We start from the raw sequence: 16,879 nt of genomic DNA, 5'->3' as shown, positions 1-16,879 counted from the left end.
AATTTCTTTCTCTCCAAAGAATGCGTGCCCCTCACCAGGCCAAAAGGGTGGGTTGTTTCCTCCTCTGAGGGTTGTCCAGGAGCGGAGTGCTCCTGAGAGCAGTCTCTCGGGTTCTGAGCTGCACTCCACTCTGGAAGTTCTTCCTGTCCAACCTCTACCCCACTCCCACCCCCTCACCGCAGGGCTTTGGCATACTACCGTTCAGGTACTCATGCTGTTTGGGTGAGTCAGGGAAGCTGGGAACTCCAGCTGAGGCATGCAGCCCCGCCCCACAGCCACACCAGCAGAGACGTGTGGGAGGCTGGGGGGGAAAGTTCCCAGCAGCAAGTGGGTTGGACCAGGGGTGGTCAGTGATAGAGGCGTCAGTGCATTGGCCACGTCACGTAAAGTTGACCTTGTTGCCCGAGAGGGAGGGCAAAAGAGGAAGGCTTGGTGATTCCTGGCAATGTCTGTTATTTTGAGAAAAGGCTTCAGCAGCAAACTCCAGAAAAAAACTTCCCAAACCCTTGGACAACTGAGGTTCTGATGTGAAGTTCTGGATGGAAAGCGTGCTGAAGTCTGGTTGAACTAGCAAGCTTTTGTTTGGAGGTCCACCGCCGAAGGTGCACAGGCCTGTGGGAACACGACCGTTAAGACCGGGGGCGTCTAGATGATCCAAGGGGCAGGCAGAGTGTGAGGAGCGGCAGGTATCGGGGACACACCCGCGGACTCCTAGGAAGGGGACCGACCGTGACATGGAGGAGGTCTGGACCAGGGCACTGGGCAGTCACTCGGAGGGGAGGTGCGCGAGTTCCGGTTCGGCGTCGGAGGGAGGGTGGGGCTTCGGCGCAGTTTCCGGAGGCACGGCCCGAGCGCGCGGGGCGGGGCTCCAGCGCCGCAGGTCCGGGCTGCCATAGGTCTCCGCCACCGCAGGCACGCGGCGGGCGGCGGGCGCTGGGTGCGGGAATCCGACTCTGGTCGTGATGGAGGCGGGCGGCTTTCTGGACTCGCTCATCTACGGAGCATGCGTGGTCTTCACCCTTGGCATGTTCTCCGCCGGCCTGTGAGAGAGCGGCCGGCTGGGTTGGGGAGGACTAGGAAGTCAGGAAAGGAGAGAGAGGGGGCAGAGACGTAGCCACAGCACCTAGCTCGTCCGGAACCGGGATCAAAATGGGATCGGGTTGAGGGGACCGGGATACAAGGGCGAGGTTGGTCACTAGGCCTGAGGGAGAAGGCAAGATAGCTGGGGGCGGGGGGTGGTCTGCAGTGGTCCGGAAAGGGTGACAGGCATTGGGCATCCGCCTCAAGCACTCTGCTTCTCCCTTCCCACCCCTCACCCCTCCCTTCGGGGCCCCACTACAGCTCGGACCTCAGGCACATGCGAATGACCCGGAGTGTGGACAACGTCCAGTTCCTGCCCTTTCTCACCACGGAAGTCAAGTGAGGGGGCGACGGCTGCGGCGGTGGGAAAGGCTATCAGAGGGAGGTGGGGGCGGGGCAGGAGGAGCAAGAGTGAAAGAGGCTTGGCTGGACGCAGTGGCTCCCGCCTGTAATCCCAGCACTTTGAGAGGCCGAGACGGGCGGATCACGAGGTCAGGAGATCAAGACCATCCTGGCTAACACGGTGAAACCCCGTCTCTATTAAAAATACAAAAAATTAGCCGGGCGTGGTGGCAGGCGCCTGTAGTCGCAGCTACTTGGGAGGCTGAGGCAGGAGAAATGGCGTGAAACCGGGAGGCAGAGCTTGCAGTGAGCCGAGATCATGCCACTGCACTCCAGCCTGGGCAACGGAGCAAGACTCCGTCTCAAAAAAAAAAAAAAAAAAAGTGAAAGAGGCCCTTTGGGTCCTCCTCTCACAACTGAATCCTTTGAGCTATGTCCCTCCCCTCCACCCTGCAGCAACCTGGGCTGGCTGAGTTATGGGGCCTTGAAGGGAGACGGGATCCTCATCGTCGTCAACACAGTGGGTGCTGCGCTTCAGACCCTGTATATCTTGGCATATCTGCATTACTGCCCTCGGAAGGTAGACGCCCTCCCTTGGACCCACCTCTCTGCTGCACGCCCTGCCTCGCTGGCAGGGCAAACACTACTTCCTAGAAGACTGTAACAGCTGTCACTGCCACCCTTTCCAGGAAGGCCCCTCCAGGCTTGCAGGTTCCCTTCCTCTATGAAGCCAGCCTTCTGAGATTAACACATTGCCCCCATTTAGGCAAGGCTGGTAGCTCTGCCTAGCCTGAGATGCCTATGCTGCCTGCCCTGGGCTTCTGCCAACAAGCTAAGGGGAAAGGGGTTTTGTCAAAACCCGTGGGTGAGAACAAGATGATTAGCTCTGCTTCCCTGCTCAATCACACAAGCATTTATTAAGCTCCTACTGTGTGTGCTAAGCACACAGAAAAAAAACACATCTTTCCCTCCCCTAGAAGTCTCCATTGTTGTGGGTGGATAAGACTTTCCTATCAAGCTGTTGGTGGGAAAGAAGCTGTGACAGTGCAGTGCTGGAGGCCTAGACAGTTTGGCTTCCCCATTGGAGCATGGGAGAAGGCAGGATGAATTAACTCTAGCAGGGAAGTCGGAGAGCACGTCTGGAAGTAAGGCTACTCTCTCCCCTGCAGCGTGTTGTGCTCCTACAGACTGCAACCCTGCTAGGGGTCCTTCTCCTGGGTTATGGCTACTTTTGGCTCCTGGTACCCAACCCTGAGGCCCGGCTTCAGCAGCTGGGCCTCTTCTGCAGTGTCTTCACCATCAGCATGTACCTCTCACCACTGGCTGACTTGGTGAGTGGGGATGTCCAATGAGGTAGGAGAGATGAGTCAGGCTCTCATAGCCACATACTATGGCTTACAGTCCCGAGGAAGGGGAGATCCAAACCCTGGAAGGAGACAAGGCAGTAGAGGTGGATGAGTGGGAGGCAGGAAAGGTTGGGTGACAGATCAGGGAGGGTGCCTGACCTTTTTCTTGAGGAAATTCTTAGGCAAGTGAAGCTTTACAATGTGCTTGGGCCAAGAGAGTCTTTTATTCTTTCCCACAGGCTAAGGTCATTCAGACTAAATCAACCCAATGTCTCTCCTACCCACTCACCATTGCTACCCTTCTCACCTCTGCCTCCTGGTGCCTCTATGGGTTTCGACTCAGAGATCCCTACATCATGGTAAGCACAACAGGGATGGGGTGACAGGGGTGCAAGGTAGAAAACTGGCTCCTCTCCTCATAGCAGTTCTTGTGATTTCAGGTGTCCAACTTTCCAGGAATCGTCACCAGCTTTATCCGCTTCTGGCTTTTCTGGAAGTACCCCCAGGAGCAAGACAGGAACTATTGGCTCCTGCAAACCTGAGGCTGCTCACCTGACCACTGGGCACCTTAGTGCCAACTTGAACCAAAGAGACCTCCTTGTTTCAGCTGGGCCTCCTGTCCAGCTTCCCAGGTGCAGTGGGTTGTGGGAACAAGAGATGACTTTGAGGATAAAGGAACCAAAGAAAGAGCTTTACTTAGATGATTGGTTGGGGCCTAAGAGATGAAATTACTTCTATTTTTTAGAGATTTTTTTTTTTAATTTTGGAGGTTGGGGTGCTATATTTAGGATATGCCTTAAAAGGCCGGGCCTGGTGGCTCACGCCTGTAATCCCAGCACTTTGGGAGGCCAAGGTGGGTGGATCACCTGAGGTCAGGAGTTTGAGACCAACCTGACCAACATGGTGAAACCCCATCTCTACTAAAAATACAAAACTAGCTGGGCATGGTGGCACATGCCTGTAATCCCAGCTACTTGGGAGGCTGAGGCAGGAGAACTGCTTGAAGCAGGGAGGTGGAGGTTGCAGTGAGCCAAGATCGTGCCATTCTGATATGAATATGCCTTATATGCCGTTATGAATATGCCTTAAAATAAAAGTGTTCCCCACCCCTGCCCATGATGGTTCATTCTCTACTCATGATTCTAAACCTGTCTGGTTTGGTGAAGGGTAAATCCACAGTTATTCTCAGGTTGGTAGGGTAGGCTCAGAAAAGGTATCTCAAAGAACCAAAAGGTTGGAAAGACCCAGAAAGGCCTTAAAAAGAACAAAACTTGGATGTTATGAAGAATGGAAGTTAGGCTTCAGCAAAGTACTTCTGGCCAGGTAAGGTGGCTTATGTCTGTAATTACAGCACTTTGGGAGGCCCAGGCAGGAGGATCACTTGAGCCCAGGAGTTTGAGAACAGCCTGAGCAACACAGTGAGACCCTGTCACTACAAAAAATTAAACATTAGCCTGGCGACGTGGTGGCACATGCTTGTAGTCCCAGCTACTCTGGAGCCTGAGGTGGGAGGATTGTTTGAGGCCGGGAGGGTGAGGCAGCAGTGAGCCATAACTGCACCACTGAATTCCAGCCCGGGCAAAAGAGTGAGACCCTGTCTCAAAAAAAAAAAAAAAAAGAAGTACGCCGGGTGGCGCGGTGGCTCACGCATGTAATCACAGCACTCTGGGAGGCCGAGGTGGGCGGATCACGAGGTCAGGAGATCAAGACCATCCTGGCTAACACGGTGAAACCCCGTCTCTACTAAAAATACAAAAAATTAGCCAGGCATGGTGGCAGGCGCCTGTAGTCCCAGCTACTCAGAAGGCCGAGGCAGGAGAATGGCGTGAACCCGGGAGGCGGAGCTTACAGTGAGCCGAGATCGCGCCACTGCACTCCAGCCTGGGCGACAGAGTGAGACTCTGTCTCAGAAAAAAAAAATAATAATAATAATAAGTACTTCCTATAGGGCTGAAAAGTCCAAGAAAGTGAAATGTCATTTCCATCCTGAGAGATCTTGAGAAGGCGACTTTGCCTCCTTGGGAGCAAAAATGGGAACACCAGCAAGACGCAAAATATAGGCTGAGATGGCCTCAGGAAGGTGGTTCTTTCACATTCACTTCTCGACCGTTAGTACATTGAATCCCCAACACCCATTTTCCATACTCAAACTAAACGAAGTTAGAAAATACTGGCTCTTTAATGGGGAATGGGAGGAAGGGCTGTCCGGACAAGAATGGGGTCAGGCTGTCAGAAGCGCAGCCCCCTGCGGGCTAAGTCGGCTCGGGCCTCCTGTATCTGGCTCTGCAGCTCGCGTGCGGCGTCCTCGCAGTCATGAAAAGTGGCCACACGATAGCCCACAGTGGCCAGGGCATAGCAGCCGGCGGACACCAGCAAGTAGGCGGGCAGTGGCCACAGGACTTCCTGGCAGGACAAGGGCAGCTCCAGGCCCAAGGCTCCCGTGGTCAGGGCCGCCCAGGTGGAGCCCAGGATCGCCAGTCCCCAAAGCCACTGCGCTAATTTCGTCATGGTCACTGCGAGAAAAGAAAACAATGCTCCCCTGAGGAGCAGAAAGGAAAAGCGGACCAAACTCAACCGAAGCCCGCCCAGGGAGAGAGCATTTAAACCAGCCGTAGCCAGAGCGGAATCGCCGATCCCAGCGGTCCGAACTTGAGTGCCCACAAAAGGTGGAAGGGTCCCTTCCACCTTGCTACCCCCTCTATATTTGAGACCCACTTCCCATCTCTCGCCCTCTCTGTTCAGCTTTCAACCTACACTTACCTCTGCCCCACGTCTCCCCTTCCCAGCGCGGCCCGGATATTCGCGTCCGGAAGTCCTCCCTGGCTCACGCTCCGCTTCCGCGCGGCCTTCTGGGAGTTGTAGTTCACATGGCGGTCCATGGAGTACTCTTGGCCACCGCCTCAGTCTAGACGGGGTCCAGCGGGCTGCGCTCCGCAAACCCGGAGCAGGCTGGGTGTGGAGAGGCCTGGGCGCTGCTTCCCCACCTTGGGGTACGCTCCAGGCTGGCTTGGAACTTGAGGACATCCTTAAATGTTGCAACAAGATGGGAATATAATACTGTTCCCCTTAAACTCAATTCTCCAGAGCTGAAATCCATTCCTTCATTCGCTGGTTCATTCATTCGAACATGTCTTTCCTTTCTTTCTTTCCGTTCTTAACAGGGTCTCTCTAGACTGTCTAGGCTGGACAGAACTTTTTTTTTTTTTTTTTTTTTTGAGACGAAGTCTTGCTCTGTCGCCCATGCTGGAGTACAGTGGCGCGATCTCAGCTCACTGCAACGCAACCTCTGTCTCCCAAGCAGCTGGGATTACAGGCGCATGCCACCAAGCCCGGCTAATTTTTGTATTTTTAGTAGAGACGGGGATTTCACTATGTTGGCCAGATTGGTCTCAAACTCCTGACCTCAAGTGATCTGCCCACCTCAGCCTCCCAAAGTGCTGGGATTACAGGCATGAGCCACAGCGCCCAGCCAGAATATTTACTGATGACCATGATAGACTTTGGAGATACAGAGATATCACGAGACTTGACCCCTCTTTGGATGGAGGGGGAAAGCAGGAGTCAGGGAAGCAGTTGCATTGACAACTAACCATGAAGGCTTGAGATTATTGTTAGAACAAAGGTAGTTATATTTTCACAAGGACAACAACGAATGTAACTTGGAGCCAGAGGAAGAAGGGCTCCAGGAGGCTGTGTTAAAAAAAGAAAAGAAAAGAAAAGAAAGATCGAAAGATTTACCTGAGGTGGTGAAGGCACTGAAAGAGGGAGTATAATTCTTTCGAACATTTTTGGGGATGAATTTATTATACAGAGAGAGAGAGAAAGAGAGAGAGAGAACCAAGTAAGAGAAAAGATTAGGCAATTATCAACTTCAGAGGAAACAAAGAGTTATAAAAGAAAGGAAAGACAATTGATAAAAGCCTGTCTTGTAAAGACCACATCTGTAGTTTGACAGTTAGGTTTATTAACTTGCTGCAACAGAGAGAACACACTAGAAGAACTGTGGGGCAACTCATTAAAAAGGAAGAAATATGGTCATTACAGGTGATATGGTTTGGCTGTGTCCCCACCCAAATTTCAAGTTGATATGTATCTCCCAGAATTCCTACTTGTTGTGGGAGGGACCCAAGGGGAGATAATTGAATCATGGGGACCAGCCTTTCACGTGCTATTTTCATGACAGTGAATAAGTCTCACAAGATCTGATGAGTTTATCAGGGTTTCTGCTTTTGCTTCTTCCTCATTTTTCTCTTGCTGCCACCATGTAAGAAGTGCCTTTTGCTTCCCACCATGATTCTGAGACCTCCCCAGCCATGTGGAACTGTAAGTCCAATTAAACCTCTTTTTTGTTGTTGTTTTTTTTTTGAGACGGAGTCTTGCTCTGTCGCCCAGGCTGGAGTGCAGTGGCCGGATCTCAGCTCACTGCAAGCTCCGCCTCCCGGGTTCACGCCATTCTCCTGCCTCAGCCTCCTGTGTAGCTGGGACAAACCTCTTTTTGTTTGCAGTTTTGGGTATGTCTTTATCAGTAATGTGAAAATGAACTAATACAAGAGGATACTGGAAATGCTTGACTTTAAAATTTATATTTTAAAATTTATTTACTTATTCATTTAGAGTTGAAGTCTCACTATGTTGCCCAGGCTGGGCTCAAACTCCTGGATTCAAGTGATCCTCCTGCCTCAGCCTCCCGAGTAGCTGATACTATAGGCTAGCTAAAAGTTAAATGAAGCACTGTTTTCATAGGTTCGAGGTAAGCATAACTTTAAGTGAAGGGATCAAGAAGAAGTTCAAGCTGAGGGACCACTTGGAAATTACAAAGTTAAGATAAATGTAGAATATAGTGTCCAAAAACCCACTATCTAGACTGGGCACAGTGGCTCATGCCTGTAATCCCAACACTTTGGGAGGCCAAAGTAATCCACGTGGCTCAGAACTTCTAGCAAGAGTAGGATGTTCCATTCGCACTGACTGATTTCAGACAGCAAAGTTTGTGACTATGATTTTAGAAAATGAAGTTTCTCAGCCTTATGTCTTTGATGTTAATTAACAAAAGCAGTTTTTACAGATTCACAGTCTTAGCACAAACACAAATGGCTCAGCTGTGAAGAAAATTTTCACAGCCGTAACAATGTAAACACTAAGTATTGATTTAACTAAAAATTGGAACTGGGCACAGTGGAGCTGTGATCCCAGAACTTTGGGAGGCCTAGGCGGGAGGGTTGTTGAAGAAATGTAGAGGTAAGTACTAGAAGAAGTACTGTAGAAACTGGAGCATGGTTGTATATGTAGGTTGTATATGTAAGGGTTAGAGAAGAGGAGCAGGGGATGGTTATTTTTCATTAAAAGCCTTGTAGAGTTACAACTCTTTTTTTTTTTTCTATTCTTTTTCTTTTTTTGAGACAAGGTCTTGCTCTGTTGCCCAGGTGGTGAGCAGTGGTGCGAACACGGTTTACTGCAGCCTCGACCTCCTGGACTCAAGCTATCCTCCCACCTCAGACTCTGGAGCAGCAAGGACTACAGAAGTGGGCCGCCACACCCAGCTACTCTGTGTGTGTGTGTGTGTGTGTGTGTGTGTGTGTACGTAGATGGGGTCTCCCTATGTTGCCCAGGCTGGTCTCAAAATCCTGGGCTCAGCAATTCACCTCAGCCCCAACAAAGTCCTGCTATTACAGTCGTGAGCCACCGCGCGCATTGAAGTTACAGCTTTCAGAATTTGTTTAGCGGGTTTTCTGGTTTTCACTTGAAAATGCCCCGCCACCCCCCAAAAAATTTGTTGAACTAGTTGGTGTTTAAAACTATACACATTCCTTTGTTAAAGTAAAAATTAAAACAAATAAAAACTGGTGTTTTTTTTTTGAGACAGAGTCTTGTTCTGTGGCCCAGCCTGGAGTACAGTGGTGTGATTTCGGCTCACTGCAACCTCCGCCTCCCAGGTTCAAGCGATTAGCCTGCCTCAGCGTCCAGAGTAGCTGAGACTACAGGCACGCATCACCACACCCAGCAAGTGTCTGTATTTTTATTAGAGACAGGGTTTCACCATATTGGTCAGGCTGGTCTTGAACTCCTGAGCTTGTTGTCCTCACACCTTGGACTCCCAAAGTGCTGGGATTAGAGGCGTGAGCCACCACGCTCAGCCCAAACTTTTTTTTTTTTTTGAGCCGGAGTTTCCCTCTTGTCGCCCAGGCTGGAGTGCAATGACACGGTCTCAGCTCACTGCAACCTCCACCTCCCAGGTTCAAGCAATTCTCCTGCCTCAGCCCCCCGAGTAGCTGGGATTACAGGCGCCCGCCACCATGCCTGGCTAATTTTTGTGTTTTTAGTAGAAACGGGGTTTCACCATGTTGGGCAGGCTGGTCTCAATCTCCTGACCTCAGGTAATTCACCCCCTTGGTCTCCCAAAGTGCTGGAATTACAGGAGTGAGCCACCGCGCCTGGCCAAAAACATTTTTTAAAACCTGCTATACGACTTCAATGCCCTAGCCGCATCTCCACTTCTACCCCAAATCTTTCTGGTTTCTCAATCAAGGACTCACTGGTCACAGTGACTTTCAAATATTGGCGCACTATAGGGGCTGGACACCAGCATTGCAGATGCAGATCCAGGAAGTCCATTTTATTCACACACAGTAGACTTGGCCCTGAAAGACTGCCACTCCCCAGAACATTTTAGGGGCTTACACCACCACATATAAGGATAGATAACAAATTATACATTTTTTTGTTTTTGGGGTTTATTTTTTTTGAGACAGAGCAGAGCCTCGCTCTGTCACCCAGACTGGAGTGCAGTGGTACAATCTCGGCTCACTGCAACCTCTGCCTCCTGAGTTCAAGCGATTCTCCTGCCTCAGCTTTTCGAGTAGCTGGGATTATAGGCGCCTGCCACCATGCCTGGCTAATTTTTGTATTTTCAGTAGAGATGGGGTTTCACCACGCTGGCCAGGCTGGTCTGAAACTCCTGACCTCAGGTGATTCGCACGCCTCAGCCTCCCAAAGTGCTAGGATTACAGGCGTGAGCCACTGCGCCCAGCCAAACGAAGTAGGTACTTTTCTATTCCCATGTATGAATGAGGAAACCACGACACAAAAAGGGCAAAAGGTAAGTAACTAGCTCAAGGTTGTGCAGATGGTAAACAGCAAAGCTGTTACATTGGACCCAAAACTATATTCTTAGCACTTTCATTCTACTGTGTTGCTGCTACAGGAATGGGCAGCTAGGGTTCATCACAACAGCTGACATTCACTATGTGTCGGCTCTATGTCACTATGACTCCTATGTGTCGGGCACTGTGATGAGTGCTTCATGTGCATTATCTCAGTCAATCTTCACAGCAACCATACGAAATAAGTACTACTGGTCAGGCGCAGTGGCTCACACCTGTAATCCCAGCACTTTGGGAGGCCGAGGCGTGTGGATCCCTTGAGGTCAGGAGTTGGAGACCAACCTGGCCGACATGGTAAAACCAGGTCTCCACCGAAAATACAAAATTAGCCAGGTGTGGTGGCAGACGCCTATAATCCCAGCTACTCGGGAGGCTGAGGCAGGAGAATTGCTTAAACCTGGGAGGTGGAGGTTGCAGTTGCAGTGAGCTGAGATCGTGCCATTGCACCCCAGTCTGGGCAACAAGAGCGAAACTCCGTCTCAAAAAACAACAAAAAAAAAATTAGCCGGGTGTGGTGGCAGGCACCTGTAATCCCAGCTACTCGGAAGGCTGAGGCAGGAGAATCACTTGAACCCCGGCGGCAGAGGTTGCAGTGAGCCAAGATCGCGCAACTGCACTCCAGCCTGGGCGACACAGTGAGACTCCATCTCAAAAAAAAATTTACCCAGCTGTAGTCCCAGCTACTTGGGAGGCTGAGGCAGGAGAGTCACTTAAACCTGGGAGGTGGAGGCTGCAGTGAGTCAAGATTGCACCACTGCACTCCAGCCTGGGCGACAGACAGAGACTCTGTCTCAAAAGTAAATAAATAAATAATTTTTAAAAATACAAAAAATAAAAAATTAGCTAGGCATGAATCCCAGCTACTCAGGAGGTTGAAGCAGAAGAATCACTTGAACCCAGAAGATGGAGGTTGCAGTGAGCCAAGATCATGCCACTGCACTCCAGCCTGGGTAACAGAGTGAGACTCTCTTGTTTTTTTTTTTTTTTTTTTTGGAGATGGAGTTTCGCTCTTGTTGCTCCCAGGCTGGAGTGCAATGGCCCAGTCTCTGCTCACTGCAACCTCTACCTCCCAGGTTCAAACAATTTCTCCCACCTCAGCCTCCTGAGTAGCTGGGATTACAGGCATGCGCCACCATCCCCAGCTAATTTTGTATTTTGAGTAGAGATGGGGTTTCTCCACGTTGGTCAGGCTGGTCTCAAACTCCCGACCTCAGGTGATCCACCTGCCTCAGCCTCCCAAAGTGCTGGGATTACAGGTGTGAGCCACTGCACCCGACCTAAAACTCTATCTCAAAAAAGAAAAAAAAAAAAATTTAAAGAATAACTAATACCAGGCCTACTCAAACTGTTCCAAAATATAGAGGAGGAGGGAATACTTCCAAATTCATTATACAAGGCAGATATTACTGATACCAAAACCAGACAAAGACACATGAAGAAAAGAAAACTACAGACCAATATCTCTCACAAATATTGATGCAAAAATTCTTAGCAAAATACTAGCAAACAAAATTCAATAATTCATTAAAAAGATCATTCATTGGCTGGGCGTGGTGGCTTATGCCTGTAATCCCAGCACTTTGGGAGGCTGAGGCGGGCAGATCACGGGGTCAGGAGATGGAGACCATCCCGGCTAACACAGTGAAACCCTGTCTCTACTAAAAATACAAAAAAATTAGCCGGGTGTTGTGGCAGGAGCCTGTAATCCCAGCTACTCGGGAGGCTGAGGCAGGAGAATGGTGTGAACTCAGGAGGCGGAGCTTGCAGTGAGCTGAGATTGCGCCACTGCACCCCAACCTGGGTGTCAGAGCGAGACTCTGCCTCAAAAAAAAAAAAAAGAAAAAAAAAGATTTAAAAAAAAAAGACCATTCATCATGACCAGGTGGGATTTATCCCGGGGATGCAAGGATGGTTCAACTTATGCAAATCAATCAATGTGATGCATCGTATCAACAGAATGAAGGACAAAAACCATATGGTCATTTCAATTGATGCTAAGAAAACATTTGATAAAGTTCAACATCGCTTCATGATAAAAACCCTCAAAAAATGAATATAGAAGAAACATACGTCAACATATTAAATGCCATATATGACAGACCCATAGCTAGTAAAATACTGACTGCAGAGAGACTGAAAGCCTTTCCTCTTAGATCTAGAACATGACAAGGATGCCACTTTGACCATTGTTATTCAGTATAGTACTGCAAGTTTTAGCTAGAGCAATCAGACAAGAGAAAGAAATGAAGAGCATCCAAACTGGAAAGGAAGAAGTCAAATTATCCTTGTTTGCGGGTGATATGATCTTATATTTGGAAAAACCTGGACTTCACACACACATGAAACATTAGAACTGATAAACAAATTCAGTAAAGTTGCAGGATACAAAGTGAACATACAAAAATCAGTAGCATTTCTCTAAGACAACAGTTAACAATCCGAAACAGAAATCAAGAAAGTAATGCCATGTACAATAGCCACTAATAAAGTTAAATATCTCAGAATTAACTTAGCCAAAGAAGTGAAAGATCTCTACAATGAAAACTATAAAACACTGATGAGGCTGGGAGCTGTGGCTCATGCCTATAATGCCAGCACTCTGGGAGGCCAAAGTGGGAGGATTGCTTGAGCTTTGTTTGAGGATTGTTTGAGACCAGTCTGGGCAACATAGTGAGACCCCATCTCTACAAAAATAAATAAATAAGAAAGAAAAGCTAGGCACAGTGGTTCATGCCTGCAATCTCAGCACTTTGGGAGGCCGAGGCAGGTGATTCACCTGAGGCCAGGAGTTCAAGATCAGCCTGGCAAACATGCTGAGACCCTGTCTCTACTAAAAATGCAAAAATGAGCTGGGTGTGATGGTGTGCACCTGTAGTCCCAGCTACTCGGAAACCTGAGGCAGGAGAATCGCCTGAATCTAGGAGGCAGAGGTTGCAGTGAGAGAAGATCATGCCACTGCACTCTAGCCTAGGCAACAGTGTGAGACTCCATCTCAAAAATAAATAAATAAACAAGAAAGAAAAAGCATAAAACACTGATGAAAGAAATTGAAGAAGACACAAAAATATAGAAAGATATTCCAAGTTCGTGGATTGGAAGAATCAATATTGTTAAAATGTCTATACTACCCAAAGCAATCTACAGATTCGATGAAATCCCTATCAAAATACCAATGACATTCTTCACGAACATAGACAAAACAATCCTAAAGGTTGTATGGAATCACAAAAGACCCAGGACAGCCAAAGCTATCTTAAACAAAAAGAACAAAACTGGAGGAATACATTACGTGATTTCAAATTATACTACAGAACTATAGTATGCAAAACAGCATGGTACTGGCATAAAAACAAACACATAGGCCAGGCGCGGTGGCTCAAGCCTGTAATCCCAGCACTTTGGGAGGCCAAGACGGGCGGATCACGAGGTCAGGAGATCGAGACCATCCTGGCTAACACGGTGAAACCCCGTCTCTACTAAAAATACAAAAAACTAGCCGGGCGAGGTGGCGGGCGCCTGTAGTCCCAGCTACTCCGGAGGCTGAGACAGGAGAATGGCGTAAACCCGGGAGGCGGAGCTTGCAGTGAGCTGAGATCCGGCCACTGCACTCCAGCCTGGGTGGCAGAGCAAGACTCCGTCTCAAAAAAAAAAAACAAAAAACAAAAAACACATAGACCAATGGCAGAATAAAGAACCCGGAAACAAATTCACACACCTACAGTGAACTCATTTTTGACATTGGGGAAAAAACATTCTTTTTAATAAATGGTGCTGGGATAACTAGATATTCATATGCAGAAGAATGAAACAAGGGAGGCAGATTGCACAGGAAAACAAATGGATGAAACTTGACCCCTGTCTCTCACCACATACAAAAATCTAATCAAAATGGATTAAAGACTTAAATCTAAGACCTCAGACTATGAAACTGCTACAAAAGAAAATATTGAGGAAACTCCAGGACACTGGTCTGGGCAAAAACTTCTTGAGTAATATACCATAAGAACAGGCAACTAAAGCAAAAATGGACAAATGAGATCACATCAAGTTAAAAAGCACAACAAAGGAAATAACAACAAAGTGAAGAGACAACCCACAGAATGGAAGAAAATATTTGCAAACTACTCATCTGATAAGGGATTAATAACCAGAATATATAAGGAGCTTAAACAACTCTTTAGGGGAAAAAATCTAATCATCTGATTTTTAAAATGGGCATAAGATTTGAATAGACATTTCTCAAAAGAAAACATACAAATGGCAAACAGACATATGGAAAGGTGCTCAACATCACTGATCATCAGAGAACTGCACCTCAAAACTACAATGGAATATCATCTTGCCCCAGTTAAAATGGCTTATATCCAAAAGACAAGTAATAATCAAGACTTGCAAGGATGTGGAGGAAAGTGAACCCTCCTAAACTGTTGGTAGGAATGTAAATTAGTGTAAGCAGAGTTTACAGATGCCTCAAAAAAACTAAATATAGAGCTACCATGTAATCCAGTAATCCCACTGCTGGGTGTATACCAAAAGAGAAAGGAAATCAGTATATCAAAGAGATACCTGCACCCGCATGTTCGTTGCAGCACTGTTCACAATAGTCAAGATTTGGAAGCAACATAAGTGTCCATCAGCAGATGAATGGATAAGGAAAATGTGGCACATATACACAATGGAGTACTATTCAGCCACAAAAAGGAATTAAATTCTGTCATTTGCAACAACATGGATGGAACTGGAGGTCATTATGTTAAGTGATATAAGCCAGGCACAGAAAGACAAACATCACATGTTCTCACTTATTTGTGGGTTCTAAAAATCAAAATAGACTGGGGGCGGTGGCTCATGCCCGTAATCCCAGCACTTTAGGAGGCTGAGGTGGGTGGATCACCTGAGGTCAGGAGTTCAAGACCAGCCTGGCCAACATAGTGAAACCCCATATCTACTAAAAATACAAATGTTAGCTGGGCATGGTGGCGGGTGCCTGTAATACCAGCTACACAGGAGGCTGAGGCAGGAGAATCACTTGAACCCAGGAGCTGGAGGTTGCAGTGACCCAAAATCATGCCATTGCACTCCAGCCTGGGCGATAAGAATGAAACTCTGTCTCAAAAAATAAATAAAAAATAAAAAATAGGCCAGGCACAATGGCTCACACCTGTAATCCCAGCACTTCGGGAGGCCGAGATGGGCAGATCACGAGGTCAAGAGATCGAGACCATCCTGGCTAACACAGTGAAACCCCATCTCTACTAAAAATACAAAAAATTAACGAAGTGTGGTGGCACGCACCTGTAGTACCAGCTACTCGGGAGGCTGAGGCAGAAGAATCGCTTGAACCTGGGAGGTTGCAGTGAGCCGAGATCACGCCACTGCACTCCAGCCAGGGCAACAGAGTAAGACTCCGTCTCAAAAAAAAATTTTTTTAATAAAATAAAATAAAGTAAAAAAACAAAAATAAAAATAAAATAAAAACAATTGAACTCATGGAGACGGAGAATAGAAAGATGGTTATCAGAGTCTGGGAAGGATAGTAGGGGGGTGTAGGGATGGTTAATGAGTACAAAAAATAGCTAGAATGAATAAGACCTTGTAGTTAATAGCACAACAGGGGGATTATAGTTAATAATAATTTAATTGTACATTTATTTATTTATTTTTATTTTTTATTTATTTATTTTTTTTGAGACGGAGTCTGGCTCTGTCGCCCAGGCTGGAGTGCGGTGGCCGGATCTCAGCTCACTGCAAGCTCCGCCTTCCGGGTTTACGCCATTCTCCTGCCTCCGCCTCCCGAGTAGCTGGGACTACAGGCGCGCGCCTCAACGCCGGGCTAGTTTTTTGTATTCTTTAGTAGAGACGGGGTTTCACCGTATTAGCCAGGGTGGTCTCGATCTCCTGACCTTGTGATCCGCCCGTCTCCGCCTCCCAAAGTGCTGGGATTACAGGCTTGAGCCACCGCGCCCGGCCAATAATAATTTAATTGTACATTTAAAAATAACTAAAAGACGATAATTGGATTGTTTGTAACACAAAGGATAAATGTTTGAGGGAATGGATACCTAATTTTCCACGATGTGATTATTACACATTGCATGCCTACACCAAGTTATCTCATGTACCTCATAAATATATACACCCACTATGTACCCACAAAAATTAAAAATAAAACAGTTTTGTTTTGTGTTTTTTTTTTTTTTGAGACAGTCTCTCTCTGTCGCCCAGGCTGGAGTGCAGTGGCATGATCTCTGCTCACTGCAAATTCCGCCTCCCAGGCTCAAGCAATTCTCCTGCCTCAACCTCCCAAGTAGCTGAGATTACAGGCGCCCACCACCATGTCTGCCTAATTTTTGTATTTTTAGTAGAGATGGGGTTTCACCATATTGGCCAGGCTGGTTTCGAACTCCTGACCTCAAATGATCTGCCTGCCTCGGCCTCCCAAAGTGCTGGGATTACAGGCATGAGCCACCACGCCTGGCCACCATTTTATAAAAGTATAAATAAATAAATAAAACTGTATCAATGGACTTTTCATACTCTGTTATATTACGATTCATTGGTTTCTCTTGCACTTTGCATAGATCCCTTACTCTTGAGTAATTTTGTAATAGTTGAAGATATTCATATTGACTCACCAAGTGATGCCAATCTTCCAACATGTTGACACTTTATTATACAAATGCTTCTCGACTGACTTCTGATGGGGCTACATTCCCATAAGTCCATCATAAGTTGAAAATATTGTAAGTTGAAATGAGTTTAAGACACCTAAACCACTAAACATATAGCTTGGACTAGCCTACCTCAAACATGCTCAAAACACTTACATTAGCCTACAGTTGGGCAAAATCATCTAACACAAAGCCTATTTTATAATAAATTATTAATATCTCATATAATTTATTGAATATTATGCTGAAAGTGAGAACAGAATGGCCGTATGAGTACTCA

At 47.4% G+C, this 16,879-nt stretch overlaps 2 protein-coding genes, 1 long non-coding RNA gene and 1 other non-coding gene across 18 annotated transcripts; 2 read left to right on the top strand and 2 right to left on the bottom strand.

The window, feature by feature from the left end:
- Positions 1 to 408: 408 nt before the first annotated feature.
- SLC50A1 (solute carrier family 50 member 1) lies at positions 409 to 3,882 on the top strand. 14 transcript variants are annotated; one of them, XM_033199364.1, is made up of 7 exons: positions 584 to 781; positions 1,342 to 1,419; positions 1,879 to 2,002; positions 2,189 to 2,287; positions 2,592 to 2,753; positions 3,008 to 3,127; positions 3,209 to 3,882. In XM_033199364.1, exons 1-7 carry the CDS (start codon positions 735 to 737, stop codon positions 3,308 to 3,310), a joined length of 732 nt encoding a protein of 243 aa, XP_033055255.1. In that variant the 5' UTR covers positions 584 to 734; the 3' UTR covers positions 3,311 to 3,882. The 14 variants fall into 14 exon arrangements, with proteins under 14 accessions (XP_033055265.1, XP_033055255.1, XP_033055258.1 ...); XM_033199367.1 differs by having other exon boundaries at positions 607 to 743; XM_033199366.1 differs by lacking the exon at positions 584 to 781 and adding an exon at positions 831 to 1,042 and having other exon boundaries at positions 3,191 to 3,882.
- On the bottom strand, positions 437 to 858 carry LOC117076183. Its single transcript, XR_004434267.1, has 2 exons — positions 729 to 858; positions 437 to 612 (listed from the first exon to the last, which is right to left on the bottom strand). It is a non-coding gene; the product is annotated as an uncharacterized LOC117076183 (long non-coding RNA).
- A 1,046-nt stretch (positions 3,883 to 4,928) lies between the features above and the next one.
- Positions 4,929 to 5,670, bottom strand: DPM3 (dolichyl-phosphate mannosyltransferase subunit 3, regulatory). 2 transcript variants are annotated; one of them, XM_033199362.1, is made up of 2 exons: positions 5,529 to 5,670; positions 4,929 to 5,281 (listed from the first exon to the last, which is right to left on the bottom strand). In XM_033199362.1, the coding sequence occupies exon 2, from the start codon at positions 5,274 to 5,276 to the stop codon at positions 4,998 to 5,000; it is 279 nt and encodes a 92-aa protein (XP_033055253.1). In that variant the 5' UTR covers positions 5,277 to 5,281; positions 5,529 to 5,670; the 3' UTR covers positions 4,929 to 4,997. The 2 variants fall into 2 exon arrangements, with proteins under 2 accessions (XP_033055253.1, XP_033055252.1); XM_033199361.1 differs by having other exon boundaries at positions 4,929 to 5,307; positions 5,529 to 5,628.
- A 2,790-nt stretch (positions 5,671 to 8,460) lies between these two features.
- On the top strand, positions 8,461 to 8,522 carry LOC117077017. Its single transcript, XR_004434614.1, has one exon. It is a non-coding gene; the product is annotated as a U7 small nuclear RNA (small nuclear RNA).
- Positions 8,523 to 16,879: the final 8,357 nt, after the last annotated feature.

The sequence above is a fragment of the Trachypithecus francoisi genome, unplaced genomic scaffold (genome assembly GCF_009764315.1).
Source record: "Trachypithecus francoisi isolate TF-2019V2 unplaced genomic scaffold, Tfra_2.0 Lachesis_group5, whole genome shotgun sequence".
Classification (NCBI taxonomy): domain Eukaryota; kingdom Metazoa; phylum Chordata; class Mammalia; order Primates; family Cercopithecidae; genus Trachypithecus; species Trachypithecus francoisi.
Note: the sequence above shows the minus strand (reverse complement) of the source record. Positions and strands in the feature narration are given on the sequence as shown.

Excerpts from the sequence above, each read along its gene's own strand:
- SLC50A1 (XM_033199363.1), top strand. The coding sequence starts at position 963 with ATGGAGGCGGGCGGCTTTCTGGACTCGCTCATCTACGGAGCATGCGTG. Across the intron at positions 2,288-2,591 it reads GGTTTTGTCAAAACCCGTGG|CGTGTTGTGCTCCTACAGAC; the intron begins GTGAGAACAAGA and ends TCTCCCCTGCAG. Across the intron at positions 2,754-3,007 it reads TCTCACCACTGGCTGACTTG|GCTAAGGTCATTCAGACTAA; the intron begins GTGAGTGGGGAT and ends TCTTTCCCACAG.
- DPM3 (XM_033199362.1), bottom strand. The coding sequence starts at position 5,276 with ATGACGAAATTAGCGCAGTGGCTTTGGGGACTGGCGATCCTGGGCTCC.